This window comes from Dasypus novemcinctus, chromosome 12, assembly GCF_030445035.2.
Source record: "Dasypus novemcinctus isolate mDasNov1 chromosome 12, mDasNov1.1.hap2, whole genome shotgun sequence".
NCBI lineage: Eukaryota > Metazoa > Chordata > Mammalia > Cingulata > Dasypodidae > Dasypus > Dasypus novemcinctus.
Genome location: NC_080684.1, coordinates 23,152,818 through 23,167,451, shown reverse-complemented (window position 1 = coordinate 23,167,451; position 14,634 = coordinate 23,152,818). Strand labels below are relative to the sequence as shown.

Genomic DNA, 14,634 nt, shown 5'->3' with positions numbered 1-14,634 from the left:
TAAAATCATTTTCTAAACAGTTAATAGCATGTCTATAAAATAAGGTGGCAGTCTCAGCCAGTCTCAATTAGCAAAAGTGAGGCTTGCTTGCTAATAGTAAGTCACCTATTAAACAAGTCAAAATTGCTAAAAATTGTACAATGAAAACCAAGGTGTAAAAATCTTTATTCTGTAATTCTGATCACTCCCACAGGTGAAAACTAAAAGTATTTCCAAATTAGTGTTCTAATCCTAAGTGAAGCCAGTTGCCCAAGGAATACCAGTTCACCAGAAGCATCTAACAAAGCGAATAAGTGTCAATCATTGAACAGCTTAAAATATGTCTTCAAACAAAGCTAAGTGTCTGTTGCAATTTCTCTCTAAAAATAAATAACTTAAAAAAGAATGTATATGCTGTTCCCACCAGCTTTTAAGGAATGCCATCTTTATAGGCACCTAACCTTGTCTACCTCTGTAATCCAATGTGTCCTCTTTTAAAAACAAGTATTCCAAAATTTTAATTAAGTTTGTTTCTTTCAAAGTGAACATCTTATTAACCATATAAAAACTTCATCCAACTTCATACAGAATACCAGATCCATCTTCCTCCAGTTAGAATAAATTAAAGAGTTTTACACCTTATTAGGCAATGACTACAGCCCATGGCCAGCAGGAAGCAGTTACAAAAAAGAAATCGTCTCCCTTCAGCACCCCTTTTAAATTAAAGGTGTAAACTCTTTAAAAGTAAAATAAAAGTAATAGATGGATCTAGAACCTGACTGGAAATCCACGTAAGTGCCAGTAGCAACAAAATAACTGCGGGAGGCCCCTGCCCAAGATTCTGCTGTCCAGAATAAAAAGTTCTAAACTTCTAAAACGGTCCTGGATGCTGTACTAAAGACTGATAAATAATCAGTCAAGACAACAAACAGCCATCCACCTCATAGCTCCAACAATAATTATGCCAAAGCTTAACAAGTAAACTTTAACAAAGGGGGGAATGATGTGGGCTATGGGTGGAAGGCTCTTTGTCTCTTCAGAGATAACTAAGTTGTTTGACTTGTGGGTGTGGAACGGTAAGAGGCTGCAGTCCTGCTCTTAGGGACCAGCAGCGGCTCCAGTCCCAGGAAATGTTTAACAATGCTAGGGCTATAAACTTTAAGTATTTAGGGGAAATGCAAAAACCAAATATGCTAAAGGCTTATCTAGAATGTCTGGAGTCCATGCTAAAAGCTTACCTAAGATGTGGAAAATATATGCTAATTGAAGCCTATTGAGAACTGAAACAAAGGGACCATTTGGCCTTTCCTCTCTGTATAAAAGACGTTTGAAAATCTTGTTCGGGGCTCGGGATTCAAACTAAAAGCTCCCGAGTCCAGCCGGCCGTCAATAAACCATTTTTCCTTCTCAAAATCATTCCTAAGTCCTGGCCTCTCTATACTCAAATAATTGAATTTCTCTTAAATTCCACAACAATAGAATGGTACAGCCACTGTGGAGGACTGTTTGGCAGTTCCTAAGGAAGTTGAATTGCCATGGGGCCCAGCAATACCATTGCTAGGTATATGTCCAGAAGAACTGAGAGCAGTGACATGAACAGATATCTGCACACCAGAGCAACATTATTAATGACAGCAAAAAGTTGGAGACAATCCAGGTGTCCATCAACTGGTAAATGGATAAACAAATTGTGGAGTATACACACAATGGAATATTATGCAGCAGTAAGAAGACCTGAAGTCGTGAAACATATGACAACATGAATGAACCTGGAGGACATTATGTTGAGTGAAGCAAGCCAGACACAAAAGGACAAATACTCTATGCTTGCCCTATTATGAACTAAATATGCTTTGTGAAATATGACATGGGTAGAAATGAACACATAGGACCATTTTTCTTTGAAGCTAAACAGATATCAGTAAATAGTACAAAATGTTAATATCAGACCAAAAACAAATTATATTAAGTGAAGGAGACCATACACAGAGTACTACATAGTATGTATATATTCATATAAAATATAAATATAAATCAATTTATAAAGATGAAAGGAGATTAGTGGTTATATAAGTGTAAGGAAGGAATGCTAAGGGGTGTAGAGCCTTTTTGGAATAATGAAATTGTTCTAAAATTTTTGAGATAATGAATGTACAACATTGTGATTATAATAAAAGTCACTGATTATACACTTTGGATAGAAAAGCTAGAAACAGCAGCTAGGTACAATGGGTAAAGCATAGAGAGATTGAGAGGTGAGGAATTTTCTTGTTTGTATGTTTATTATTATTATTATTATTATGAAAATACTCTAATAATGATTGAAGTGATGAATGCACAACTATGGGATTAGAGTAAATATCATTGATTGTACTCTTTGGATGAATTGTGTGCTTTATTGATGTGTATCAATAAAATAGATTTGCTTAATAAAAAAAAAAAAAGCAATACTGCGTTCCTGGCATGACTGTAGAGATTAGTGCTATCATCAAGGACTTGATGGAATCAGAGTTGATGATTCTTTCCACTTCCCCATTTCACTCAGCTATTCCACCCCTGCAGAAAACAGATGCCTATAGGAGAATGACAGTGCATTATTGTAACCTAAACCAGGAGTGGCTCCAAAGGTAGCTGCCATTCCACATGTTGTTTCCTTATTTGAGCAAATGAACCCATTCCCTATATGTGGCATACAGACCTTGATCTGTCTATTGCTTCTTTCTCCATACCTGTTAGTAAAGGTCACCAGAGGCATTTTGTCATTAGCTGACAGGGCCTGAAATACACCACTATCCTCCTTCAGGTTATTCAGCCATCTAGTAAACAAAGACCTTTACACAGGACATCCTGATTGACAATGAGATAGAATTTCAAAAATGAAAGTAACAAGATATACATGTGCTTATGATATCATGAATGGTTAGTGAAGGAAAATCCAGCAGACTATGTTTAGAGTATGAAGGTGGAGGTTAATACACCCAGTCCAATCAGTAATCAGAGAAATGAGACATATAAAATATGTGGAATAGGTCATCTTGGATTGGAGTGTTATTAATAATTCAATACCATTAAAACAAGCCCGAGTACAAAAAGTGGAATCTATATATGAAAACAAAACAAAACAAAAAAATACATATGAAAAAATATAGAGGAACACACAGACTTGTGAAGAAAATAAAAGAATTTTATCTTCTGCAATTTTAAAAGCCAAAGTTAAGAGTTAGTATATTTACCAGTAGATAAGATTTGCAAACTTTGGTTTCTATCATGTTAATGATATTGGGCAACTATGGAACTTAATTCATTTCCTATGCTCTACAACCCTCTAACAATGCAGACAGGGCATGCCACTCCCACACAAGAACAACCACAGAAATAACAAGGCAAAGATTGGATACCAGGGGAAGGGGAGGTAAGAATGTTGAGAACACCCTATTCCCCAGGCTCAGGCACAAGCACTGCCTGTGTAAACCTGGACTAGGCTCTCAGGGACTCTCCCAGTCTCCCATACAAGCTGAGCAAGAGTAACAACATGCAGCAGTCTACTACTGGGGTAAAGGGGACTGGCAAGTGCTTTAGAGACTCTCTGTGACACGGTTCTGTGAGGACAGCTAAAAATGAGAATACAGCAGAAACAATGAGAAGACTCTCTGACACATTAGAGAATGGGAAGAAGAGAACATGGGAAGAAGAGACAAGTAATGTTGGAAACTGAGGCACAGTGGCCTCTAAAGGAGAGACTTGAGGTCTCCATGCTGGTGCTGTTTCCATGACTACACTTGCAACCTAAGGAATGTGGTGATTTGGGAGTTCCCGGCAAATGGGTTTAAGATGTTAAAGGCTGAAAGAAAAGATGAGCTCATACCTTTTGTAATGAATAGAACACTTAGACTTTGTACCTTGAGATAAGATTTTTTTTAAATTCCTTAGACTATAGGTAATGTTGATAGTTAATACGTGTTGCTCCTTAATGTCACTTAGGCTAGTGTTTGTGTGTATAGGCACATAGGCTACCTATCTTGTAGGCTAGTGTTTGTGTGTATAGGCACGTAGGCTACCTATACCTACTTCTTTGCACGTATACTGGGGTATATAAGACCCCCTTGTAATCAATAAAGTTGTCTGATGAGCTTGAGGCTTCAATGCTCTCAGATTCCCTGATCCCAATCTCTTTGTCTTTCATTCCCGATACCCTTCGGGCCACGACTCCAACAAAGTAAAACTTACAGAATCAATTTTAAGCCTGTGCTGCAATAAAAGTAACAGTAGCAACAAGAAAATTCAATTACTGACTAAAACCACCCGGCATTCAACACTAACATCCTGATAGAAGAAGCATGTTCATTTCCACTTTTAAATACTACTTATCTCAGACTCAAATCTTGCAAACAATTTCTGGCAAGAGGAAAAGGGAGAAAGAAAGACCCATTGTCAGGATATAAAGCAATCATCAACCAGAATCAGAGATGACACAGATGAAAGACTGATGAGACAAGAACTTCAGAACTATGATTACAACATTAAAGGTTCTGGTAGAACAGGAAGACATGGGTATTTCAGCAGAAATATAGAAACAATAAGAAAAAGTGAAATAATAATGCTAGAAACATTTTATGTATATATGTATACATGTACACAAGCATATTGATATACACAAGTATTTACATATACATATACAAAGTTTATGTAAATATATATATAAGAAAAGATTTTTATTATTAAATTGTCTTTTTTTAAGGTACATAAATCACAAAAAATATAAGAGGTTCCCACATACCCTACCCCCCACTCCTCCCACATCAACAACCTCTTTCATCATTGTGACACATTCATTGCATTTGGTGAATACATTTTGGAGTTTTGCCGCACCACATGGATTATAGTTTACATTGTAGTTTACACTCTGCCCCAGTACATTCCATGGGTTATGGAAGGATATATAATGCCCAGCATCTGTCCCTGCAATAGCATTGAGGACAACTCCAAGTCCCGAAAATGACCCCACATCTCATCTCTTCTTCCTTCTCTCTGCCCTCAGCAACTACCGTGGATACTTTCTCCACATCAATGCTACAGTTCCTTCCATTACTAGTCACAATAGTTCTATAGTAGAATACCAGTAAGTCCACTCTAATCCATATTTTATTCCTCCATCCTGTTGACCCTGGATTGGTGATGTCCACTCCACTTCTATATCAAGAGGGGGCTTAGATCCTACATGGTTGATGGATGTGATTCTCTTGCTTGGAGTTGTAGGCACTCTTGGTTCCCAGGTGTGGTAGTTGACCATCTTCACCTCTCTGTTAGCTGACCTGTACAAGTCCAACAAACCAGAGAATAGGAGCTACAACTCTACTGAGACTCAGGACCTAGCTGGCATATGGCCAACCCAGAGATTGAAGTCTCCTGAATATACACCAACCCCAGTGCCAGCCACAGGTTCAGTAAAAGTGACAGAAGAGGCATGTATAGAAAGGTCACATTTGAGTGTGAAAGGTCCATCACACTCAGGAACACAAATTCCAAAGTAGGGCCCACTGACAAGGCACTAAACTCCAAAGCCAACTGCCATGATCGTAGAACCTGTGTGTCTCCATAGCCCGCATGAGCACCAGTACCTGTGACGTATCTACTTTGGCTGTCTCTGGGATCCTGCTGAGGCATGCATAAGTGCTACCCCTCTGATGACCTCCTGACTCTTTTTTGAAGACCCTTAGCCATTTATACTCATTTGTCTCTACCATTTCCCCTTTTATTCAAGGTCTTTTTCTAGTTACATCACCAGTTAGTGATTGGTAGTAATCCCTCAGCACCAGGGAGGCTCATTCCTGGGAGTCATGTCCCACAGTAGGGGAAAGGTAATGCATTTACATGCTGATTTTGACTTAGAGAGTGGCCACATTTGAACAACTTGGAGGCTCTCAGGAGGTAACTATTGGGCACCCTGCAGTTCTAGGCCTAGTTCAAATTTCAGGTACACAGGTTCATAAGCTTAGTCATCAGTATCAAGGGCTCGTCATTGGAGCATCCTTCTTCACTGCTCTTCGCCCTTGCACTTGGGAAATTGCTGCTGTTCCATTGGGGAACGTGACAGAGCTCCCCTGGCTAGGAATTCAGCACTCCCTCAGTTGTCATTTGTAACTGTAACTACTATGAAAATACCGAACACATATCTGAACATTTTTATGTACCCTATACATGTGCACTGGAGAACTCTCTCCCAACCATGTGTCCCCCATCAATAACACCCCACACCAGTGTTTCTCCCCTGCCATAGTTGAACCCCTCTGTGGTTCAAAAGTTCTTCAAAAATTTTGCCAAATTCAATTAATAGAAAAATGAGATAGTAGTGGTAGGTTTAAAGATTAGAGATAGAATACATACTAGTTTAGAAAAACTAAAATAAAGTAAAAATAATTTGGGGTATTAAGAAATGAAAAATATCATTTAACATTTTGCCTTTCATCACTGCAATAGGTGTTGCCCTGTATGTACAGTGGCAAGGCAATTTCTTTCATTTCTTCCTCAGTGTCTACATCCTTTCTTTTTTTTTTTTTTCCTAATTTTTAATTTTGTCTTCAAAAAAGTTTTAAATCACAGTATAGTCACATATACAATATAGGGGACTTCCATATATCCAACATCAATCCCTTTTCCCCCTTCCCCAGCAATGATCTTTTTACATGTTCATGTTATATTTGCTGTAGCAGATGTACAGATATTGACACATAGCTATCAAATATGGTTCCATTTTGGTTTACATTATGGTCTATATTTTAGACTGAAAATTTTCTAAATTTTTAGTTACCTTACATTTTACATTATGGTTTATGTTTTAGCCTATAGAGATTTATACATTTTTGGTGTTATTTAACATGTCCTATATGCATCATTGCACGATCTTGTGGAACACTTCCATTGCCCCCCAGTTTCCCTGCTCCCATCTATTCTAGTCCTCTCTCCCCCTGCCCTCAGGGCCCACAGTGACAATCAATCTTCACTGCTTGAAGGACCAGATTCACAGACACTTGTAACAATGCTGACATACTAGACTGTCCTCCCCCATTGAAAGCCACCAATTCTCTTGAGACAATTCCCTTTATTTCAGAATATTAGTCCTCCCCAGAATCATGCAAATTGAAAGAAAGAAAAAAGATGAAACAAAACAGATCATCCAGAACAATACAAATATTTTACATATAATCTTCACAATCTCAGAAACAGAAGAAACATAGAAAAGAGGAAACTAGACACAGCATATTGAAACTTCTGAAAAGAAAAATCAAAGAAAAGTCTTCAGGACAGTCAAATAAGGGGGGTAAATATTACATACAGAGTGACAAAGTTAAGAATCATAACAGATTTCTCATCAGAAACTACAAAAGTCAGACAAGCATCTTTAATACTACTGAAAGCAATCATTGTTACTCAAGAATTATATACCTGCTGAAATATTTGTTGAAAGTATTCTTTATCAACAATAATGTGAAATAAAGCCTTTCTAGAAAAACAAGAGCTCAGAGAATGCATTGGCATCCATCCTGCAATATAATCTTTGGACATAAGGATTGATAATACTAGGCAGAAAACTAAACCAATATAAAAAGGAAGAAATGAGAATTGTCAAAAAAAAAGTTACATATAGAAGACATCTTTGTCACTATCTTAATAGCCTTAATAGTTAACAGCTGGCACTGCTGTGCATTGTGGATGGTTAGGGATGTGATCAGAAGACTTATAAGCAAATGGAGGGTAGTGAACACAATGCAATCACATCCTGCATTCTTGAAGGGCAGAATGATATCACTGAGTTCAGCAAGATCCCTGCATATTTTGAACATGGAAGAACCAGATAATTACTATGTTAATACTAATTTATTCTACCTGGATAAGACCAGTGAATGGACCATATGATCCATAAAATAAACAATCTTCCTACTCATCGAAACAGGACTTTTTATGAATTAATAATCAAATATCTTGGATTATGCTGCCTTAATTAAACATATGTCGGTGTCCTGTAGCACAGAAATCATGACATAATCCATAGCATATTTTAAATAGTTTCCTCCTAAATTTAAACTAAGATAATAGACAATGTAAAGAGAACATAATAAGAATCAGATTTTCACTTTATCATCTAATTTTTTCTTTGGTGTAACTGATGATATTGTTGCACATCTTATCTCTGTGGATACTGTCCCATAGGTCCTAATCAATTAATTTTCCTTTTCCTTATTTTTTTGTAGCCAAAGTTAATTTCACTGTAGATTAATTAGTGGTTTGAATAGGATCACCAGGGACATTTTTGTTTTTTCACTCAGATATTCCCTGGGCACCGGGACAGACGAAACCAATACAATACATGTCGTTTCCATTAATGAAAATTTATAGAGCAATTCTTTTCATTGCACGGAGAGGTCAGACCATAGTCACTTCCAAAGCCAGGGAAAGGTTTAACATTCATTTGCTATTGTTTGTCCATTGTTTCAGCCCCAGAATATGGAGGACTATTATTTCCTGGTTTAATAAGATAACATTTCTGATCAGATTTCATTCTAGACTTGGAGAGGGTTAAAGCGATAGGGGACTCTATGCTGATGTGGCAATGTTAACCTCGTTGACCACCTTGCATTTGCAGGTACTCTTACCTGGGAGAGCAGGTGCGGCTTGAAAGGATGTCACAGTTAACTGAAATACAGTCACTAGCTCCCAGGATTTCTCAGACCCAAGAAACAACTTTGGGTTACACGCCGAAAATTGATGAGAAACTACAGAAAGTAAGTATGAAATGCATGTACTATCTATGCCTGAAAGATTGGGAGCTAGAACCATGGAATCGTGCTTAAGTAGTCCTTAGGTAAAGGTAGTGAGCTTAGGTCTGTCTTAGAATTCTGGGCCCAAGTAGTACATTCATGCTCAGGGAAGATTTGAAAAGTAATCTCTGAATGGTCATTTTGTTTTATATAATGTAACATCTGAATTTGAATATGACTTGAATATGCTTCTTGGTAGGGATCAGATTTATGGAAGAGAACAGAAATGTATACATATGGAGAATGTGGTCACCCCTATCATATAATGAAAGAGACTGAAAAAGGATATCAAAAATTATTTTTCACTTTTTCATAGACTCCTAAGCATGGGAGCTAAAAATGACTTCAAAAGGGCAACAACCCCTGCTAAGCAGTTTAGACCCAGAAAAACAGGTATTTAATTGATCCTTGAACATTTCCATCCATCCTTTAGGTTTTCACAGCCCTAAAATAACCCATAATTAGAACCACATTAATGAGTTTAGGTTACCTTTAGGTGTTGAAGCCTCTGAGGTTAGTTGTTCTTTTAATGGTGTTTTCGGTCAAAGAACTAACATAAAAATGTTTAATAAATAGGTGTTTCTTATGAATTTAAAACATTTTGTGGTCAGGGAAATATGGTTATGATGATTTGTAGTGAAATATGCTACTTAAAAACAGCCACTAAATATCTAGAACAAAATCTTCATCACACTAATGAGAAAAACCCAAATTAAACAAATATCAGTTAATACTATAGTATTAGCAAAAAATATATATCTAAAGTAATTCCCAAAATAGTAACACCAAAATCCACAAGGCTTTGGAGAAAACAATAACAGATACTGATGGGAATATACACGTGGACACATTTTCTAAGGGACTAGTTCAGGAAAAAGGTATCAAAAGTCCTTTGATTCAATATTTCTTCTTTGACCAGTTCTTAAAAGTAAAAGATAATACACGGGTATAAATAGATTTATATACAAGTATGTTCTCTAAGAGATTATTATATAACAAATAGTAGTAGCATAAATGCTCAATATTAGAACTATTTCACAACTTTCTTCCTTACATGATGGAATATATTGAACAAGTAAATTTGTGTTTTTGAAGAATCCTTAATGGCATGAGGAAATAATATAACTGCTTAAAATATCTGATTGAATAAATGTAATGTTAGGGAAGAAAACATATCAAATGTCATTCACAATGTAATGTTAATTTTAAGAAATATAAATACTGCATGTGCATCATTTTAAATGAATAAACAAGCTGTAAATAAATACAACAAGATGTTAATAGTGATGGGCTCTGTGTGATGTTATAGATTCCTCTTTTTCTCATACTTTGTGGTAGTTTCTTATACATAGTATAGTACTTTCTTATATCATAAATGCAGTAATTAATATGTGCTAAAAAAAAGTAATTAATGTTAACATCATCAAACAGAAAAATGATTAAAAGAAACTCTCCATAACTTAAAATTATCCTTGATAGAAGGAAGTAAAAAATCATGCTACATAGCCTAAACTCCAGTATTAAACATAATTTCTTTGTACTAGCAATTTTTCTCTTAAAGCAATACTTTAAACAATAATGCAAGATACTTGCAAATTTTAATCCAGGTGTTTCCTCAGAAATGGTGACACAAGATTCTATTTTTTTAAGATATGCAAAACAGGCAGAATAATTGAGGAGAATGTGCTAACACCCACGATACTAATTTGGAGTCAGTGTATTGGCTGCATGAAGTCACTGGGTTATTGAGAGCACATGGTTATAAAGGCAGAAGGAGCTGAAGAGAAAAAAAAAGTAGAGGCAGTCAGTGGAAAAAATGTGTGGCTACCAGGAAACACTGACTTTTGAGTCTAGTAAAGCTATTTCTGTGTGAGTATTTATTACATAATGGCTACCAAAATGCAAGCAAATCATTTATCCCATTGCCTAGGCCAGCAGCCTTTTTTCTAGAAAAATATCTGTAACTCCTGTCACACTGTGGCAACTGTCCTCAACAGAGAAGGAATAGCACCTTCCCCAAGCTCAGAGGAAAACACTTGGTCATTTTGTGAGGTAGGGTATATCTTACGACATCACATAAAAATCATTCATATTACAAAATAATTGTTATTTCATGGGGAGATTTTATTCTAATCACTTATTGAAGATACCCAGATGCCTTAAGTTATTAATTTTGGCTAGGGATTATTTAAAAGCTAACATTTTAATTAATCAGTGATTTTTAAAATTGACTAAAGATGAGCAATTGCCCAAAATCCTAAAATTATACCTTTACTCGAAATTCTATATTTGAATCCAGTGGGACCAGGGTCATATTTCAGCTCTGACATTTAGATATGCAAATATTGCCCCATTTACTGAGAAGGTTAGTGATTAGTGAGGAAATGTGAGAAATCAAAAAACTACACCAGGGCTTCCTGAGAGGTAGTGAAAGACGGTTTCTTTTATGTGATCCTCAGAAGGAGCAACACAGGAAGGTCTCTTAGAGATGAACTCATAATGGTAGATTTGATTTGTTAGCTTTTAAAAATATCTATATTTAATAGCCCAATTTAATTTGTTATCCTTGCCACATTCAATCATGGTTAAATATTAATTCTTGCTAATAACTGTTCTTTGGGGGATTAAACAGAGACTGAGTCCATCCTTGAGTCAGAGAGCGGAAGGAGGGGGAAAGTGACCTGAGGCAACGTGATAAGGGCTGCAAGGCCTAGTAAGATTGGGCAAGGCAAATATTTAAAGAAAGGCATTGTGGCTCTTCCCCCAAGAGCAATTCTCCCTCCTGAGCCCATTTTGAGAATATAAACTTTGTTACTAAAGGACCTGTTAGGTATCCTCAGAAGGCATTTGGGAACAAAAAGTATCTATGCATAAACTGCAGGTCCCGGCCAAGGATCATGGTAGTCTAAGGACATGATGCTGTTCTCTGGGAAAGACCAAAGAACATCCCATATTTCAGGGTTCTGGTAAGGATGAATGGGACGTTAGGCAGCAAATGGATATAGAAACAGGAATTCAGAAGAGGACACAAAGCAGAGACTATTCAAAATGATACATAGGAGGGACATGGGGTTAAATGTTTATTATAAAGAGGGTAAGAAGAAGAAATCCTGGGAGAGTATGAGACTCAGGAAAATTCAGGGTAATTCTGGGGCACAGCACCCAGATCAGCCAAACAATTAAAGCTCCTCTAGGATGTGGGTGAGGTTAAGCAGGAACTATTTGGAGGAAACAGGGTTACAAAGCATGAGAAATTTACAACTAAGCCATTGGTGATATTATATTATCATGGAGTATGAGAATGACTTGGTGTGCTGTAATAATAGATAGAAAAATAAGAATTATGATGCAGATTTTTTACGTTTAATCAACATATGGAGCCCCTACTCTAAACTGACAAACAGGATACCATAAAGCCTGTCCTAATTTCAGTTGACTGACAGATCTTCATGACTACTTTATTGTATACTTTATTGTCTTCTTTAACACTGGTCCTCTAACTGAAGTAGAATTGAAACTTCAGATGGTTATTTTCCATTACCCTAAAACTGAAGACCTGGGTAAAGAGAATGAGGAGAAATAAAGCAGGATGCAGTCGGTTCTACCTCAGCATTACTGATGATCAAGCAAAAAAAAAAATGGGGGCTGGAGAGAGGCAGCATCTAGTCCCTTGCTTGGAATTTCACTATATAGTGCATTGAAATATTATTTTTATAATGTATTTCTCAGATTCAAAGTTTATGGCTTATTAGAACATGCTCATTATATATCTGAAGGCAGTGATGAGAAATCATTCTACAATAACAACCTTCATCTTGCTAGGACTAACAGATGATCCACAACTGCAAATTTTTCTGTCAGTATTTCTGTTTCTCACCTACACGTTCACTGTTGCTGGAAATTTAATCATTATTCTCCTCACACTGGTGGACTCTCACCTTAAAACACCTATGTACTTTTTCCTTCGGAATTTCTCCATCTTAGAAATAATATTTACCACTGTCTGTGTTCCTAGATTCCTGTATACCCTGACAACTGGGGACAAAATTGTTACCTATAATGCTTGTGCCATTCAATTATTTTTTGTCATCCTCATTGGAGCAACAGAATTCTTTCTTCTAACGGCCATGTCCTACGACCGCTACGTGGCCATCTGCAAGCCCCTGCACTACACCACCATCATGAGCGACAGGGTGTGCACCACGCTTGTCCTCTGCTGTTGGATGACTGGGTTAATGGTCATTCTCCCACCTCTTAGCCTGGGACTTCAGCTGGATTTCTGTAACTCCAATCTCATTGACCATTTTGGCTGTGATGCTGCTCCTCTTCTGAAGATCGCATGTTCAGACACGGAATTCATAGAACAACTTGTTTTAATCATGGCGGTGCTGACCCTCATAGTCACACTTGTGTGTGTGATTTTGTCCTACACATACATCATCAAGACCATTTTAAGACTTCCTTCTGCTCAACAAAGGAAAAAGGCTTTCTCCACCTGTTCTTCCCACATGATTGTAGTTTCCATCACCTATGGGAGTTGCATCTTCATCTATATCAAACCACAAAAGGAAGGGGTGGCCATTAATAAGGTGGTATCATTGCTTAACACCTCAGTTATCCCTCTGATGAACCCCTTCATTTATACTCTAAGAAATAAGCAAGTCAAACAAGCCTTCAAGGAGGCAATAAAAAAGATTGCATTTCTCTCAAAGAATTAAGAAATCAATTTTAAATATATTCTAAATAAATGATGAAATATGTGACTAAAACATATACATATAAGTATTTCTTCTTTTGCAATGCATTCTAATGCATATCTACAGTATAGTCAGTTTAACCACCAAAGTTTATTTTATATTACTCCTAGAGCCACGAATGAAGTAAGCATCATGGTCTTATTTCAAATAAACCATCCTTCATAATGGTACCTTTTTTTAAAGGGCATGAAAATAGATTTCTACTGGTCCAAACAAAATTTCATTGTCCTTATGGCTGAAGAACAAAATGACAGTATGAAAAAATTGAATTGCATTTCTATCCATTCATTTCTTTAGATTAATAACTTTTTCTGGGCAAATATTATTACACTAAGGAATCCTTCCAGGGTGATTTATTTCTCATTTTTTGTAATACAAACCATCCTGCTTCAAGGATGTTTTACAAGGACCTTGTAAACAGAATTCAAAGCTTTAGCTTTGTAGTAAGCAAGAAAGTAGAATAAATAGGCTAGCATTGATATATTTCAGCATACTAAATTTATTATTAAAAAGAAACTTTAAAGTTCCCTATAAAGGTTAAAAAGCTAGTACTGTGCCTTCTTAACATCTTTCTGACTCAGAATATTCATTACACGAAAAATGAAGGAAAAAGAATAGATGTAAAAGCCTAAAAGTTAGAAGTGACCTAAATTTATGTATCAGCCTCCTTACATAAGTAATTCACAACGAACAGTTTTGCTGATCTTTTTTGGATATCCTCTAAATATCAGTTCATTTGATAAAAGAAACATCTTCAGGCCAGAAAGGAAAAATAACCCATGAGTGATTGAACAACTTTTTCTTCAATCTCCAGAGTGTCTGGGGATTTGAAGTCAAAAATATCAAGCCCTAGGCTCAAAGATCTAACCTCAATATTTGCCTTTTTTCTACAAGACTGTGATGCAAAATGAGTCCTCTAGTAGACTATGTGTCCATTTCCTCTTTTGTGAATGAAAAAACTTAGGGTAGGAAGCAACAGGCAAAAGACCAAGGAATTCTACACCATTTGGCTAGTGTAAGTTCATAAAAAATGGCAGTTGAAAGTAAAATTAATGAATCATGTATTTTGATGATGTTCTTTC

The 14,634-nt window shown here is 36.5% G+C and overlaps 1 protein-coding gene across 1 annotated transcript; it reads left to right on the top strand.

The window, feature by feature from the left end:
• Positions 1–12,577: 12,577 nt before the first annotated feature.
• LOC101441017 (olfactory receptor 6C2-like) lies at positions 12,578–13,513 on the top strand. Its single transcript, XM_004476718.1, has one exon. It carries the CDS (start codon positions 12,578–12,580, stop codon positions 13,511–13,513), a length of 936 nt encoding a protein of 311 aa, XP_004476775.1.
• Positions 13,514–14,634: the final 1,121 nt, after the last annotated feature.

Bases quoted from the DNA above. Each gene is read 5' to 3' on its own strand.
- LOC101441017 (XM_004476718.1), top strand. From the start codon at position 12,578: ATGAGAAATCATTCTACAATAACAACCTTCATCTTGCTAGGACTAACA.